Source organism: Crinia signifera, chromosome 2 (genome assembly GCF_055691185.1).
Source record: "Crinia signifera chromosome 2, ASM5569118v1, whole genome shotgun sequence".
Classification (NCBI taxonomy): Eukaryota; Metazoa; Chordata; class Amphibia; order Anura; family Myobatrachidae; genus Crinia; species Crinia signifera.
In genome coordinates this window covers 53,974,888-53,992,914 of record NC_139218.1, presented here as the reverse complement: position 1 = coordinate 53,992,914, position 18,027 = coordinate 53,974,888, and the positions used below count along the sequence as shown (strand labels likewise).

The following is an 18,027-nucleotide window of genomic DNA, read 5'->3' as shown; positions in this document are numbered from 1 at the left end:
ATCTGACTCAGTCTATTAAACCCCGAAGGAAAGTCTTCAGATAGAAAAGATAGGTCTTTGATTAATAATTCTCCATATTGTTATTCAAGGCATTTGCAAACCGTATGGCACATCTCCCCCACTGCAAATGCCGGCACGCTGGGAAGGCAATGAGCCCCTGGTCTTTACGAGAGGCCTGGCAGCCCCTGATCAGCTATAAGCTTATGGAACCTTCCAGAGGGGAGAGGGGGGGGGGGGGGGGTACGAGGATGTGGGTGGGCATCCAATTTCTCAGCAGCAGCCAATTAATTCCGTGGTTACTAATTAAGTCCTGTTTAAATGTAATTAAGCTTTCTTGTAAATTAACACACGACAAGAAAAATCTCAGGAAGGCAAGCATTAGAGCTTTAATTAGATAAACATATTTACAATAGTTGCAGATGACGGTTCAAATGTCATGTTACAAGTGCGTTCCTAAGTGGTGTCTGCAGTTGCAATATGTATAGAAACAAGTGACTGAGAAATCCCATGAGCTGCATGGGACCGTGGCTCGTGTCTGTCATACTGAAGAAAGAAATGCCCTAATCATTGCAGCAGGGCGTCTATTTAAAAAAAAATATTGTGCGATATAGTTAGATTTGTTCACCTGGAAATACAGATAGAAATGTTAATAGGGTTTTAGATATGAGCTGATGCAGCTTAGGGATGTCTCCACCATAATTATAAATCTATTTGTTGTTTTATATTCTCCGGATCCGTTCTTGGGAGCAATTCGTTCTGGTGTCCATACATTAGACTCCTTGAGCGGCAAGTTTCCTTATATTCATGATAAGACGCCTGGAGTAATCTTTGTAGTCTACTGGTTTCACATCCATTGCTGTTCCCTTGATGCGGGATTCATCCTATAGTAGGGGCAGAGAAAGACAGACGATCACTTGTTAGGAACCGAAAGTTATGTGTTATGGGTCTTTGTGATCAAAGCATTTGACTGGATGGCTATCGATGTGCCAACCTGATTTTTTAATACATGTGCAGAAAACAACTGTTAACATTGAATATTGCAACTGTAATTGATTCAATCACTTTGGACGCCTACAGGATACAGTTGAGCAAAATAACGCTTTACAACGAGCCGTGGTCTTTTGTGCTTTCCAGAAGCCACGTGTTACAATGCAATTCAGTCACCGCTGCAGCGGACAGGAAACCTCTAATAGCAGAGAATCCTCTTTAAAAGCAACAACGAAATACATTAAAAAGTTATCACCAGAACACAATACTCTGTGCACCAAATATCTTCCAAACAAACATCTATTCACTAAATAACCTGTCTGTACGTCTATTATCCTAGATCCTGCCGCTTTCTCACATTGTCAAGTATGTGTCACTGGTCTTATTCCAGATATATCCTCAATCATCTTGTCAACTACCCAAAAAAATGGTTGTTATCAGAGTACCCGTTCGCAAAAGTCATCTGACGAAGCAATTATACAATAATCATTCTGAAACTCTTCGATCGATAGCACTTGATGCACAAACACATAAAGCCATCCCCATCCAGCCCTTTAATAGGATTAAGTGAGCCAGAGCTGTCTGACTTAATCCTATGCTAATCCCCTACTGTATTTTTCTATGTATTGTATTGCAGCTGAGAATAGGCCTTGGTGAGCCATGGCTCACCATGGCTATCCAGAGATGGCTAGATGAGGATGGCTCCATCTGTAAGTGCAGCTACTAATTGGAAGCAACGCTCTGCAATATATATACACCATGATTCTAAATGGGAAACAGCAGTGAGCAAGAATTGTAAGCCTGGTGCCAATCTAGACATGGGTAAGGCACATGCACCAGTTCTTCTAATGATTGCAGGACATGCAATGATCACATACCTGCACAGAAAAGCGCTATAAAGGGAGAGAATAATGATGCTACATGAAAAGGGACTAGCACAACAGTACAGGATGGCATCAAGCTGTGCACCAGGTATAAGCAGCATACATTATAAAGATTCATGTCAATCTAAAATTAGTCTTTAAATGGGTCAGATGTTAATAGGGTACTTAGTCTTCAATTGCTCTTCAGGTTGCCAGATTGCTCTTTTAACGTTATATTCATAGAGAAAAATATTCAATAATCAGCTTCGGAGATTAGCAAACCAAATTAATTTGGGAGTTAAATACACACACATGCCAAAAACAAAGAAAACAATTGAACGTCACATAAAAACCAGCAAAAAGCCCAGATTATTGGTATTTAATGTGCAGTTGAGAGCCAATTTGTTTCCAAAGACTTAACAAGAGAGCAGTGGGAGCCACATAACTAGTAGGCATGTTATAAAATAATGTCTTTTGTGTCAGCACTTGGGAGGTGTACGGGCGCTGTTTGACTAGGTATAATTGATGTATCACACGGACCCATTTTGTTACATTACAGTGTTTTGAGAGTCGCATGTCTCATTTTGTAATGTAATCCTATACAGGGTACAAATTACTTAACATAAACCTTCAATAACGGTGAACATGTAAATTAAAAGCAGTGGGCAAGATTTCCGAGGTCTCCTAAGGCCACGGAACATTTAAATAGCTCTAGCTAGCTGTAGCGATGATGTATCTAATCGCAGTGGGTTAATGTGTTGGCAGATAGATGGCACAGCTTTTTTTCCCAGTTGCGCATGTGTAGTGAACCACTGCGCCACAGTTTCTTCATTCCTGGAAAGTTGTTTTTTGTTTTGTCAGATGCATGATTTTTTTTGTTTGTTTCTAATTTCTTTTGTAAATTTCTACACACAAACACATACATACACACAGATGTTATCCAGTGGTGAAATTAATGCGGTTGTCAGTGAATGTCCCAGACAGTGGTGTCACACTGTGGGGATATGTTAAAGGATAGAGATGGTGATAAATGTCCGAATAGTCAGGTACCCAGATGATCAGTGGCAGCCTAAGGGTACAGGTGGTAGGGGAAGTGGTACCTTGGAAGCCTGTTAAAGGGATGAGTGGGCGCTGCACATGGCTATCTCTAGCTTGACTGACATTCCACCCTACCCCCTCCAGACCGAGGGCTGCATCATAGGCCCGATAAAGTGAGGTCTGTGAGACGCCCATACCCCCTCCACAAGTCAAGGATCTTGTGCTGGCATCCCCTGCCACCAAACGCCTATACAGCATGACTGACAAGCTACGGCTGTATGGGGGATGGCAAAGGGGACCATTTTTTTTAACCTCATTCTATAGGCATCCGGAGACGGTCCAATGCAAATTTCCTGGCCACGAACACAACAGTAACTGCTGTCATTCTGAGTAAGCTTGGGCTTACGCAGATGGCTGCGACTTTTCTTCAGACACCTCCATTACACTGCCATAGTTTCACATTACTGCCACACAAACAGGACCCACCTCTATAGCAGGGAGACTATCCATGAAGCTGGAGTAGTGTTCAAAAAACAATTGATCCAGGAAGTGCTCAATTTTGCATTTTCATGGCTGCCAATTACATACCACTAATGCAGGTTGGACAATCAGTAGACTAAGAAGACACAAAAAGTAACAATAATAGTGAAGCGCCCTGATATTGGGATGAATTTAAATGTTATACATCATACCATCCAATAGTGTTGAATGTCCATGAATCTCCAAAGTCCAGTTGACATAAAAAGTAAAAATACAGAATGAAAGAAATTAGTCCCCCATTCAACTAGGCCAAATATTCAATTTCGGAACAAGTGTCCAAAAAGGGGATGTTTAAATTTCCTCTCGTCTAGCCAGGTGTTCTTTTTAGCTTTAAGGGTCACCGCGTGCTCTCCAAAAGACGTAGACTTACATCTGCTTACATAAATCAAATATGTGACAAAACCTATCAAGGTATCTTTTACTGTAAATACATGTCCATGTCACAGGGAAATCTCAAAGGAGTGCTCACATGTATGCTTACTTGAGTAAAGCAGGTGATCCTCTCATCAAGGTTTCTTTTACATCCAACAAGGTCAGAAATGAATCTCCCATCCAGTGGTGCAGAAAACCTTTTTATTTTACACAGCAACCACACTTACAAAAAAAAGGATTAAAAAGAATGTCCTCCTTTGCACCTTGTCTGTCTCTGGGAGAGTGTGTTATTGACCCGGGTTACCTCACCAGGGCCCTTATTCTGATCGGTGCGGATATTCCCGCATTCTTACGGAGCGGTCCGTACGCCACGGTGTTTTGCCGCGTGCGGCCATCGTCCGTAGAAACGCCCACGTGTCCTCCGCATTCGGACGGACTCACTCTTTAAGAACAGGGCGTGTTTACGGACGACATACAAACCATGCGTGTGCGGGAGAAACACTCCGATTCTGCACGGTATTACAGAGTATTCCAGAGTATGCTCGGGAATACCGCATCCGAACAGGAGCCAAGCGGTGCTACCGCCCGTAAGCGGAGTATTTACGCCAAACAACCCACTATGATGTATATTCTGCAATACATCACATGACCCACTTATTCAATTACCTATCCTCATAAAAAAATGCTTCTTTGGAATTGGAATCAATTAGATGCCAATATATCCTTACAAGCATGCCTAACACATGCATTGCACACATTAACCCTTACAGCAATTGAAGCAGCAATGGTTTCAATTAAAGCACTGACAAGCGGCCTATTAGTGAGTAATGAGTAAAGGAGTCGATTCTATTGGGTTCAGGTGTTAATGCTTGTAGTCATTAGGCGGTACGTTCGCCTACCGCATGAACGAGTGGTGTCCGCAAAGCAATAGTACACTTGTGGACACCGCACATTTCTGCCCTTTTTGGTCGCGTGCATTCGGAGTGCTATCCGAATGCACGCCCCCCAACATAAGTGTACTCCCCCGTGTCCGCCCATGTTTCCGCCCCGTTTTGCCCACTTTGAAACTACGCCCATGTGTCATTCCGCATGACGCCCATAATACGCCCATATTTCCCGACTGATTGCGGTGCACAGTTTTGTACGGGATTTGCCCGAACAGGTACGGAGTCAATGCGTGGCACATGCGCGTTGCGTTCTCCACGCATGCGCAGACGCCGTAAAGACGCGATCCGAAAGTATGCGGTAAAGTACGCGTCAATCAGAATAAGGGCCCAGATCTGGAACAAGGGCATCGGATAAGGGCAACTTTAAAATACAAACGGAGGTACCCCACCAACGCGTTTCGACCTGCTGGTCTTTTTCAAGGTGGTACCTCCAAACATACCCAGGTAGGTATATATACCTTCCTGGTTATCTCCTCCCTTTTCCCTCAATTAACCATAATGAAGCATAAAGAAGCATTGTACATTCAACAGGTTTAAAAAGCTCCTATGTCCTGAATGTAGCTACACATTCAGGACATAGGAGCTTTTTAAACCTGTTGAATGTACAATGCTTCTTTATGCTTCATTATGGTTAATTGAGGGAAAAGGGAGGAGATAACCAGGAAGGTATATATACCTACCTGGGTATGTTTGGAGGTACCACCTTGAAAAAGACCAGCAGGTCGAAACGCGTTGGTTGGGTACCTCAGTTTGTATTTTAAAGTTGCCCTTATCCGATGCCCTTGTTCCAGATCTGGTGAGGTAACCCGGGTCAATAACACACTCTCCCAGAGACAGACAAGGTGCAAAGGAGGACATTCTTTTTAATCCTTTTTTTTGTAAGTGTGGTTGCTGTGTAAAATAAAAAGGTTTTCTGCACCACTGGATGGGAGATTCATTTCTGACCTTGTTGGATGTAAAAGAAACCTTGATGAGAGGATCACCTGCTTTACTCAAGTAAGCATACATGTGAGCACTCCTTTGAGATTTCCCTGTGACATGGACATGTATTTACAGTAAAAGATACCTTGATAGGTTTTGTCACATATTTGATTTATGTAAGCAGATGTAAGTCTACGTCTTTTGGAGAGCACGCGGTGACCCTTAAAGCTAAAAAGAACACCTGGCTAGACGAGAGGAAATTTAAACATCCCCTTTTTGGACACTTGTTCCGAAATTGAATATTTGGCCTAGTTGAATGTGGGACTAATTTCTTTCATTCTGTATTTTTACTTTTTATGTCAACTGGACTTTGGAGATTCATGGACATTCAACACTATTGGATGGTATGATGTATAACATTTAAATTCATCCCAATATCAGGGCGCTTCACTATTATTGTTACTTTTTGTGTCTATATTGTATAACCTGGTGGGTAATATCAGGTTATAGTGTTAAGCTGACCTATTTTTGCGCCACAACGGTATAACCCTGTTTTACATAGTAGACTAAGAAGAGTTCACTTTGAACCCCTTTCTTCCCTCCCCTTCTGCTCCACTTGAGCAAGCAACTTTTAGCACTGTGCTGTGTCCACGACAAGAGAATACAGTTATGCTGTAAAATGGAGGATCAGAAATGCTCAGGAGCAGAGAATGCCGACAGTTTAGCAAGTCTGTTGCTGTGCGGACTATTGTAGTAAAGTGTCTGGCGGTAGGATTTTATAATTTTGTGGTTTCTTGAATTATATAAATGCTGTTTATGGGGATCTTTCCTTAGTGATCGGAAGCTCTGTATAAACTAGATAAATTTGCACTAAGTGATAAAAATGAATCTACAGTAGTAAGTGCACTGAGAAGTGATGCCATATAAGATGTGGTGAGGTCTCGAGCATGTGAGGGTGAGTACAGATATCAAGTTGTCATACAGATGTCAAGTGATCAATGGTCTGCACCATTTTTGATGTTGTTGCTTTTTAATGGAAGGAAATGGCAGATCATGCTTCCTGGGAGTGGCAAGGTCAGGGTCTCAGCCTTCTGATGGGAATTTACTGGCCTCTTGGAAGTAGTTACAGCGGCCAGTCGCCTTGACCTCATGGGACAATCAGCCGGACAATGGAGCCGTAAATGGTCCTAGGACGCAGCACTGGATCACACATTCATGCAAAGAGTCATCCCATACCAGATGCCCCCTGCTACATTACCACATCTGAACATTCAATCCAACCACATCTGAATCCGGCTTATCGCCTGACTGGCCCAATAATTATTTTGTTAGCCAGCCTAATGCGGGATACACACGGGGTGATTTAAGCCCCATTTTTAAGTGATTTGACAAGATAGTTTAGAAATGAAGCACGGATCACTGCATGTGTATGGCCCCTGGGGACGCCAATGCACGACCCTGTGAGCCGCTATCACCGGGCTAGATATTTCAAGCATGCTTTAAATATCTAGTCATCACCCTTGTTCGATCTTCATTTATAACACGGTAGTGACAGATCGCTCAGCACACATCGTGTGTGATGAGCGATCTGTACTTCACTAGATCACTCAGCGCAAAGCTCCTGTTGCCCTGTGTGTACAGGGCATAATGGTGTCTACACATGGGACGAAATCAGCCCCTTTTCTAAGAGATCTTAGAATCACTTAGAAAAGGGGCACTGAATGCAGCGTTGGCGATGCGCTGGTTTTCCCTATATTGAGGGGGTTTGCCTATTCTAAAAATAGGCAAATCCCCACTCAGCATGAACACCCAGCACACCGCTCAGCCAAAAGCCGGCTCGCCCCGTGTGTACACGGCTTAAGCTTCTGGCAAGACCAATATCTATGAGCTGCTACCAGGTACAACCTATGCTACAATTCTTACAGCATAATACAGTGTAGCCCAGGCATTTTCTCTTTGCAAACATACGAGTATCATACTTAGCCACTTTAAAGCCCTATATTCAAGCATGCATCTTATGGCAACTAACACATGTGGAGTTGTAAACACCCAAAAAGACAATAAGTATCTTTTAAGGGTGCACTGAGGACCAAATAATTTTAAACCTAAAAATTAACTTTTATTGTTATTCTTCTAAAAAGGTCTCATATAAATAGAAGACCCGATATCCTTGATGTGGTGAAATATTAAAAGATAGATTTGTGAATAAAGAAATGAAAATATGTCTTTTTTGGGTGTTTATGTCTGTATTTAAGTAGTGGGTAGCACCCACTGACCTATTTTGGGGAAGATTAATTTTCTCCCATATATAGGAAAACCTTCTTGGGGGAAGAGGATCAACATTGAAATAATACTGGTGCGGGAATTATTTTCTGCGTGTCCTAACATGTGGAGTTGTAACTGGCGTTTGCTGGATTTGGACCAGACTACAGCCCACATTCTAACCTCAAAAACAAATTCTCAAGCACCGCTCCCATGTATGCTATACTCTATCCTACTTCAACTTCACCTAGTAATTCTCCCCATTGCCACATACGTTCTGGTATTTCATCACTGTACATTACGCTTCAACAAAGTAATTGCCTATTATACCCATGTACCCTATTTAGTACACCCCAAATGGTGGCACTGGCTGGTTCCTTCCTGCGTATGCTGAAAAATCCATAGAATTTACAGATGTAGCTCCTCTTTCCTTTGCAGAGGCTGGCGATGGAAGCCCCCGCCAGCCGGTGGCTACCACCAGGGACTCACGCGCCCTGTGGCAACAGAGCCTGCCGGGGGCCCCCCGCCGCCACCTCCCCTGGTCCCCCTTGTCGCCCCACCCCAAACTGGAAAGACGACATGCGCTACACCTGTATGCAGTTTCTATATTTCCTGGAAAAAAAAGAAAGAAGCTAAACCTTTGTATTATGTCGGTTTCTGTAAAGCACATTAGTCCATTTGCAGAAGAAAACTATATAAAAAAAAAAAAACTATTCTTATACCGTCATTTATAGTCTACCTTTTTCCTGCTAACTGCACATATAGAACGATTAACATAGGAGACTGAAAATAAAATCTAAAAGATGCTTGCATTACATGGTTATTAAATTGCCAGAATTTACAAGAAAAGTTCTTTAGCGGAGCAAAGCCAAAAATGTAGTCATTGCTATGTAGACAAGCCAAGAGTGGTAGCTCATATGATGTCACCTAATGAATTTGTATCATAAACTAATAGGAGTAGGTGGTACTTCTGATTAAAGCAATTAAAATAAATCTTGGAAGCTGCGGAGATAAAAACAACTGGGTAAAATTGACACACACATTTGTAACTTGCAGCAATCTGGAACATTACACTCAGCCCACACATGTACCAGAAATGTAGAGCTGGAACAGTGTGCCAATTGCTAGGTGCCCTTTCCTGGAAATTTGTTGTTGGCTTAACCACTTCAATACACAGAGACAAAACTTATATACATTGCCACTCGTAAAGGCCAGTGCTTGTGTTTGGTATGGGAAGGTTATTTTTATTTTTAAACACATTTGGGAATGGCCTTTTATAATTAGAGAGAAGCATAAGGCAGAGGTTTTCAAGGCACCCTAATAGTCCAGGTTTAAAGTATATTTATGCTTGGCCACAGGCGATTTTTTTTATAACTTAACCATCTGTGCTGACCCATGGATATCTTTAAAACCTGAAGTGTTAAGCTGGGTACGTGAAACTTGTCCAGCGTGAACGCACCATGTTGCTGATGAGTGCTCCCAGGTGTAGTCCGCAACACCCATGGTCTTCTTTACATGCAGGGCGAAGTAGGACATCACTAGCGAGGACAGCAAGCGTGTATGCCTGCTCCTTAGGTCCCGTTATCCATAAACTGGCTGGGCACACACGTTGTCTAGTGTACCCAGCCATAAAAATAGGGTTCCTTGAGTACCAATGGGGAGTGTAACATTCTGCCTTTATTTTGCAGGATATGCTTTATCCATTTAATGCAGGTTAATGTAAGGGCAGAATATTTACTGGAAACTCCTGCACATAGGAGCAAAATTGGTAACTGTGCACCCCAGTGACCCTTCATCCACCTTCCCCGAGTTTGCCTCCAGGTGCTTGCTAATGTAAAATTAGCAATGGATGTATTTAAAAATATGGAAACAAATGCAATATATCAGTCAAGGTACATGACCGGATACAATTTCTGAGTGGATTGTTACAAGGTCATCGTCACAAAGCATTATCAGGTGGTACAGTAACAAGTGCTCTAAGTAATGGAAATGAGCGTTTATTAACGGACTAACCGAGCATCAGAATTACATAGTCAACGAGTTTCATTGAATTTATAAGCTCTAGGTCAGTGGTACTCAACATCGCTCCTCAAGGACCCCCAACAGTACACATTTTCCAGGTCTCCACACAGATTCACAAGTGAAATCATTCGCTCCACCTGTGGATCTTTTAAAATGTGTCAGTAAACCTGTGCACTTGCAGGGTGACCCAGAAAATAAAGTGTTGGGGGTGCTTGAGGACAAAGTTTGAGAACCACAGCTCTAGCGTAATAGAATACTAGCATAAATGACAATGTAGATATTTTTTAACTGGTTTTAAGTAAAAATTGCATCTTTAATTTAATACATTTTCGTTTTACCAGCCGTATGATTAACATCTGTTTGACAACCACAGAATGATTGTTTTTAGTTTATCACTGTATTTTTTGGAGTTCAAAGTGTTCCTGTTAACCGTTGGATATTACCATCTTAATAGAAATAATATAATGCATCTTACCAACTTATAAGGAACAAGCGCATGGACTGGATACAGTCTTGTGACTGTTCAGCTCACAAAGGGGGGTATTCAATGTCAGGGGTACGGCTGTCGAGCAAGCTCAACAGCCGTGCCCCTGTCCCGTTCTCGCTTTGCTCGACTTGAGCTCATCGGTCGGGATTCAATGTCCCGGCCGCAGAGTTGAGGGCGGAAATAGACGAGCTCCGCCGGGAGCTCGCCTATTTCTGGCTTTTCTCGGCAGAACGAGCCCGACAGCTTATGCTGTCAGGCTCGTTCTGCCGAGAATCCCTGTTCAATGGCTGCGGGAGCACGACAATCATTGAATAGTCTCGTTCTGCCGAGAATCCCTGTTCAATGGCTGCGGGAGCACGACAATCATTGAATACCCTCCAAGGTGTTAAATGTAGTTTAAAAAAAAAAAAAGAAGAGATTTCATACAGGCTATGAGAGAAATTAATAGAGCAGGCAGTGTTAAAATATCAAAATATAATTTGTTAGAACAAAGAATCAATTAAAAAGGTCTGAGTTGGCAGTACGAGTTTCCTATATTTCAGAGCGCAGTATCTTGTAATACTGTAGGTGTCACCATACTAGAGAGGTTTACTTGCAGACAAAAAACTCCCCCTGCAGTTAAGGAAGAAGTACTGCATGCCAGCCGCTAGTATTTTATATATAAAAAATTGACACAGAAAAGTTTTTACATTATCACCATTTCAGAAAATGTCTCCAAAAGTTATTTTAAAGCAAAATGGACATATGAACTGTAAATGTTTTGCGATTAATTGAAAAGATAAGTTCATGTTAGGATGGTGGTAGTGGAAGGAAAATAAAGTTGGGTACTTACGTTGTAAGTCTCCATCTTGACCCGAACTCTAAAAGTGTAAGATCGGAAGTTGGCATTCTGAAAAATCTCCTCAAACGCTTGTTCATTCTGCGACAAGAACACAGCAATTTATTTATTTATTAACATTTTCTTATATAGCGCATACCTACTCCGCAGCGCTTTACAGAGAATATTTGAACATTCAGATCAATCCCTGCCCCCAGTGGAGCTAACAATCTATATTCCCTACCACATGTACACGAACAAAGACATTCTAGGGTTAATTTGTTGGGAGACACTTAACCTACCAGTATATTTTTGTATTTTGGGAGGAAACCGGAGTACCCGGAGTAAACCCACGCAAGTACGGGGACAATATACAAACTCTGCACAGTTAGAGCCATGGTGGGAATAGACCCCATGACCTCAGCACTGTGAGGCAGTAATGCTAACCATTAAACCAAGTAATGCTCAGGAAAAACCACAGAACAGCTCTCAGAAAAGGCTCCCCCTTTCCAGGGATGGTTTGTACCTACACATATGCTAGCAGTCGATCATCAGAAAATGCCCTATTCTATTGTCTCAGTGGGGGATTATTCAACTATGGGGTGGCCATAGTGGTTTATTTTAAATAAAAGCAGCAGAAAACATTTTTACCTTCTGTCTACATGGGGTGAGAGATGGCATTGATATATAATGGAAATATAAAAAAATAGGAATTTAATACCTACCGGTAATTCCTTTTCACGTAGTCCTTATGGGATACTGGGAATGGTCTCAAGACATTGGGTATTAGAGGGTATCCGCAGGAGACAGGCACATCTATAACTTTGAAGCTGGGTGTGCTGGCTCCTCCCCTCTGATTCCCCACCCAGGAACCAGTTAATGAAAAACTGTGCCCGAAGGAGAATGTACATATGAGAGGAATAACTTGTGTCACCTATGTAAACATAAGTGTGAATAGTGTGGTGAGATTTATGCCAGCACACCCGCATTCATACAAAAATAAAAAACAACTATAATACCACCAACTGGATGGATTTTCTTTAACAAGGTCACTGAACTAGACCTTAGAACCAGAAGACCATAGGTTAACTTCTGAACTTTATAAGCAGAATAAAGCTGCAGCCAGACCCCCGCACAGGGCGGGCGCCCAGTATCCCATAAGGACTACGTGAAAAGGAATTACCGGTAGGTATTAAATTCCTATTTTCACTAACGTCCTTGATGGGATACTGGGAATGGTCTCAAGACATTGGGGATGTCCCAAAGCTTCCAGAACGGGAGGGTACGTGCGGAGACTGCTGCAGTACTGCCTGCCCAAACTGGGTATCTTCTTTGGCTAAGGCATCAAACTTGTAAAATTTTACAAAGGTGTGTTGCCCTGACCATGTAGCAGCTCTACAGAGCTGCAGAGCTGACACACCCCGAGCAGCCGCCCAGGATGCGCCCACCGATCTGGTGGAATGAGCCTTTAAAACCGGAGGTGTCGGCATGCCTGCCGTCACATAGGCTTGTTGGATTGTGGTCCTAATCCATCTAGCAATGGATTGCTTAGATGCAGGGTGTCCTTTCTTTTGTGCGTCATACAGAATGAATAGACAATCTGTCTTCCTGATTCTTGATGTCCTCTGGACATACACACGCAAGACACGCACAACATCCAGGGATACTGGAATATCCGGTGAACTAGATGCAGACGGGACTACAATTGGCTGATTAAGGTGAAAGGAAGAGATCACCTTAGGAAGAAATCGCGGGTTAGTTCTCAACTCCGCTCTGTCTGAGTGAAAAATTAGATAGGGGCTCTTACAGGAGAGAGCTCCCAATTCGGACACTCTTCTAGCCGAGGCTAGGGCCAAAAGGACTACCGCCTTCCAGGTGATATACCGCAATTCTATAGACTCCAACGGTTCAAACCAGGAGGATTGAAGAAAATTAAGAACAACATCCAAACTCCAAGGAGGTGTAGGAGGTACAAAGGGAGGCTGGATGTGAAGCACTCCCTGAAGGAATGTTTGTACTTCCGGGATGGTAGCCAATTTCTTTTGGAAGAATATGGACAGGGCCGAGATCTGGACTTTTAGTGAGCCCAGATGGAGACCCAAATCCAATCCCGCTTGTAAGAAACACAATAACCTGTTTAGGTTAAACTTCGCTGGGGGGACCTTCAGCTCCTCGCACCAACCCACGTACTTCCTCCAGATCTTGTAGTAGTGGGTGTTTGTTACCGGCTTTCTGGCCTGAATCATCGTGGTGATAACTGATGAATGCAGACCCTTCTGAGCTAAGATTTTCCGCTCAGCCTCCACGCCGACAAACGTAGCCGCCCTAAATCTTGGAAGACGCAAGGGCCTTGTGTAAGTAGATCTCTCCTTAGAGGTAGGGGCCAAGGATCCTCGATCAGCAGGCTCTGTAGATCCGAGAACCAAGCCCTTCTTGGCCAGTCCGGAGCCACCAGAATGGCTTCCACTCCCTGACTTCGAACCCTTTTTAGAACTCTTGTCAGAAGCGGTATGGGTGGAAACAGATACACCAAGGGAAACACCCATGGAATTGTCAGGGCGTCTATTGCCACTGCGCAGGGATCCCTGGTCCTTGTGCAATACATGGGGACCTTGTGGTTTAACCGGGATGCCATCAGATCTATCGAAGGCTGGCCCCAACGGTCCACAATTGCTGCAAACACCTGTGAATTCAGGCTCCATTCCCCGGGGTGGAGGGCGTGACGACTTAGGAAGTCCGCCTCCCAATTGTCCACACCCGGGATAAAGATGGCCGACAGAGCCACCACGTACGTTTCCGCCCAGGTCAGGATCTTGGAAGCTTCTTTCATGCAAGTCCTGCTTTTTGTGCCTCCCTGGCGATTTATGTAGGCCACAGTCGTGGCATTGTCGGACTGTATCTGGAGCGCCCGACCTTGGAGGAGATCCTGGGCTTGTAACACTGCATAGTATACAGCTCTCAGCTCCAGGATATTGATGTGGAGTCTCGCTTCCCACCGAGTCCACTGACCTTGAAAGGTTCTGTCCATGGTCACAGCACCCCATCCCTGCAGGCTCGCATCTGTCGTGAGTCGCACCCAATCCTGGATGCCAAATCTCCGACCTGCAAGCAGGTTCGACTCCTGAGTCCACCATAGAAGGGACTGCCGGGACTGATGCGACAGAGAAATCCTCTTGTACATCAGGAGATGAGAGCCCGACCATTTTGCCAACAGATCCAGTTGGAACACCCTGGTGTGAAAACGTCCGAACTGAATGGCCTCGAATGTGGCCACCATCCTGCCCAATAACTGGATGCATTGGTGAACCGACACCTGAGGCTTTGCCAAAATCACCATCACTAGGGATTGTATGGCTTCCATCTTCTCCCGAGGGAGGAAAATCCTTTTCAACTCTGTATCCAGGAACATTCCTAGAAAGAGGATACGACGCGATGGCGTCAGGGAGGACTTGGGGATATTAAGGATCCACCCATGCTCGGATAAAATCTGCCTGGTCTTTGCTATATCCTGCAGCAGGACCTGTTCCGACCTTGCTTTGATCAGCAAGTCGTCCAGGTAAGGGATAATGTTGACACCCGACCTCCTGAGCAGTACCATCATCTCTGCCATCACCTTCGTGAACACACGCGGCGCTGATGACAGGCCGAATGGCAGCGCTCTGAATTGAAAGTGCAGATCTTTCAGCGCAAACCTCAGGAAAGCCTGATGTGGACCCCAAATCGGAATGTGGAGGTAGGCGTCCTTTACATCCAGCGATGCTAAGAACTCTCCCTCCTCCAGGGTTGCTATTACTGCCCGGAGGGACTCCATCTTGAATTTGTAAACCCTTAAAAAAGGGTTTAGTGACTTTAAATTTAAAATGGGGCGCACCGAGCCGTCCGGCTTCGGCACGAGGAACAGATTGGAGTAGTAACCCCTTCCTTGTTCCTGCAATGGGACAGGTGTGATAACCTGTGACGTCAGCAGGCGTTGTATTGCCTGCTGCAGGTTCACTCGGTCTGCTTGTAGAGCCGGCAGACCTGATTTGAAGAACCTGTGAGGGGGAGGCTTTTCGAATTCCAACCTGTAGCCGTTGGTAATAAGATCTCTCACCCAGGAATCCAGGTGAGAGACTGACCATACTTGGCTGAAAGCTGACAGGCGACCCCCCACCTCGCAAGTGACTCCAGGGTCGGAACCCGAGTCATGCTGCCGGCTTAGAGGCGGAGGCATTAGCGGCACGATCCTGAGATCCTGTGCTGGCGGGCTTCCTGAACCTGCCACGGCCCCCTCTGGTGGCCGAGCTGGAGCCTCTCGCCCTCTGCCTGGGCCTGGAAGGCCGAAAGGACTGAGAAGCCTGAAAGGACTGGGACGTATGGCCCTGAAAGGGACGTTTAGCGTGAGTGGAAGCCGTCGGCAGAAAAGTCGACTTGCCGGCTGTAGCCTTGGATATAAGGTCGTCAAGTTCGCTACCAAATAACTTTTCTCCCTTAAAAGGCAAACTTTCCACGCTACGTTTGGACTCTGGATCAGCTACCCACTGTCTTAACCAGAGGGCCCTGCGGCCTGAAACCGCCATTGCGGAAGAGCGAGCATTTATAGCTCCAAGCTCCTTCTGCGTGTCACACAGGATCTTTGCAGTATCCTGGATATGGCGAAGTCTCTCTCCGACCTGCGCCATTGACATATCGGCCAGCATGCCTTCCTGGATTTGAGACGCCCATGTATAAATGGACTTAGCCATCCAACAACTGGCGAGGACAGGTCTCTGAGACGCCCCACTCGCAGTGTACATGGACTTAAGGGTAGTATCCAGTTTTTTGTCTGTACTATCCTTGAGTGTTGCTGCCCCTGGGACGGGGAGAACCACCTTCTTGGACAGTCTGGACACTGATGCATCCACAACCGGAGGCTCTTCCCACACCGCTCTAGTGGCGGGATCAAAGGGAAAATTGGACTTAAACCTTTTAGACAGTTGGAAACGCTTTTCAGGTTGTTTCCAAGCCTCCTTAAACGTCTCATCAAGGTCAACTTGTTCAGGATAAACAATTTGCTGTTTCCTTTGGGACCCAAAGAACGGGTCACCTTCCTGCATGTCTGCTAAAGGAAGGTCTAACACTTCTCTTATTGCTGTAATAAGAGGTTCTGGGCCTCTAAGAGATGACTGTGAATCAGGGATCAGAGCCCCGTCGTCCACATTATCATCTGTGTCGTCACCCGCCTGCAGATCATCATCTGAATCAGGCAACATGGCGGTCGCAGCACGCTTCCGTGACTGGCCCGTGGTGGTGCTTATATTATCCACCCGTGCGGCTAAAACTGTTAAGTCCTGCTGCACCTGTTTGGTCTGCATTGTATTTGCAGCCAATTGTGTTGACACTGCCTGCAGCATGGTTTTAATGCCTGCCGCCCATTCAGGCTCCTGTGAGTCTGATTGAGGAGTAATCTGGGATGAACCCCCTGTCCCACTCGTTTGAGTGGACATGCATTCCTCACAAGTAATCTGTGAGGTGGATTTAGGCACAAACTTGTTGCTGCAAATGAGACAGGTTAACTTCCTCACCATGTTGAAGGAATAAGTAACCTTTCTTCCACAAACACACCACAATCACAATGAAATAAATATATATATATATTCAGTGTGCAGTGTATAGCAGCTATATATGTGTGAGCTCTATCACTGGAAGTGTGTAGCTTAACAAGCACGTGGGGGAGCGCTCAGATTACACTGAGGAGACCAGCACACCCTGTACAACCTTAACTCCTATTTAGGAGTTGGTAACACGCATAAACCCAGAACAGTGTGATCATTAAGCGATCTTAGCGCTAAATACACTTGCTGTTTTCTGCAGATTTCCTCTGTCCAACACCTCACCGCTGAGGAGTGTATCTGGAGACAGTAATGGCGCCCAGGGAGAAGCAGGAAGTAGTGTATGCGCGCTCAGAGCTCTGGCCTCGCTCCGCTGAAGCCCCGCCCCCCTGTGATGGCGCAGGGGCTTCACTGATCTTTATACTGGCGCTGGCTGTCAGTTTTAATGGCGCCCTCACACTGAACAGCGTTTTATAGTGGGATCTGCCCTGGTAGCCCAGGGACTGTCACCCGCAGCCAGTTTGTGACAGGGGGTCTGCGCAGCCCCTGTGCAGGGTACCGCGTCTGCCGCCGCCGCCATCTTGCCGCACAATGAGCCGGGGTACCCCACTGTGGGGACCCTGGTTTCTACTCACCACAGACGTCTTCGGACTGTGTCAGGAGTGTGCGGCATGCTGGGGGTGAGTATCACTGCAGCGCAATGCCCGTGAGTACAAACACCCTCTCAGGACAGTGGTCCTGCAGCAGGGACAGCTCGGTACCTTAAGAGGCCTGCAGCTGAACCCTCCTCAACTGACTCCCTCGAAGCAGGGATACTGTGAAGTCCAACACAGTAACCCCAAAATAATAAAAGAAAATAAACTGAAGACAAACTCTCTGGAGCTCCAGCAGTGTGCATCCTCTCCTGAGGGCACATTTTTCTAAACTGGTTCCTGGGTGGGGAATCAGAGGGGAGGAGCCAGCACACCCAGCTTCAAAGTTATAGATGTGCCTGTCTCCTGCGGATACCCTCTAATACCCAATGTCTTGAGACCATTCCCAGTATCCCATCAAGGACGTTAGTGAAAATATAAAAAATTGAGGGACAAAGATAAATAGGCCACTTGCAGTGAAACAGCACTCAACCGTTCTACATGAGCAAGCTGTGGAGTTTTGCATATTGTTATTGATATAGTAAAGACAAAGGCTCAATCAAAATAGA

At 45.0% G+C, this 18,027-nt stretch overlaps 1 protein-coding gene across 1 annotated transcript in view; it reads right to left on the bottom strand.

Moving 5' to 3' along the window:
- Positions 1-363: 363 nt before the first annotated feature.
- RPA1 (replication protein A1) overlaps positions 364-18,027 on the bottom strand; it is a 58,889-nt gene continuing 41,225 nt past the window's right edge. Inside the window, exons 16-17 of the mRNA XM_083172136.1 lie at positions 11,272-11,358; positions 364-881 (exon numbers count right to left, since the gene is read on the bottom strand). Of these exons, the coding sequence (XP_083028262.1) occupies positions 771-881; positions 11,272-11,358 (198 nt within the window). The 3' untranslated portion in view covers positions 364-770. The remainder of the gene's footprint in view (positions 882-11,271; positions 11,359-18,027) is intronic.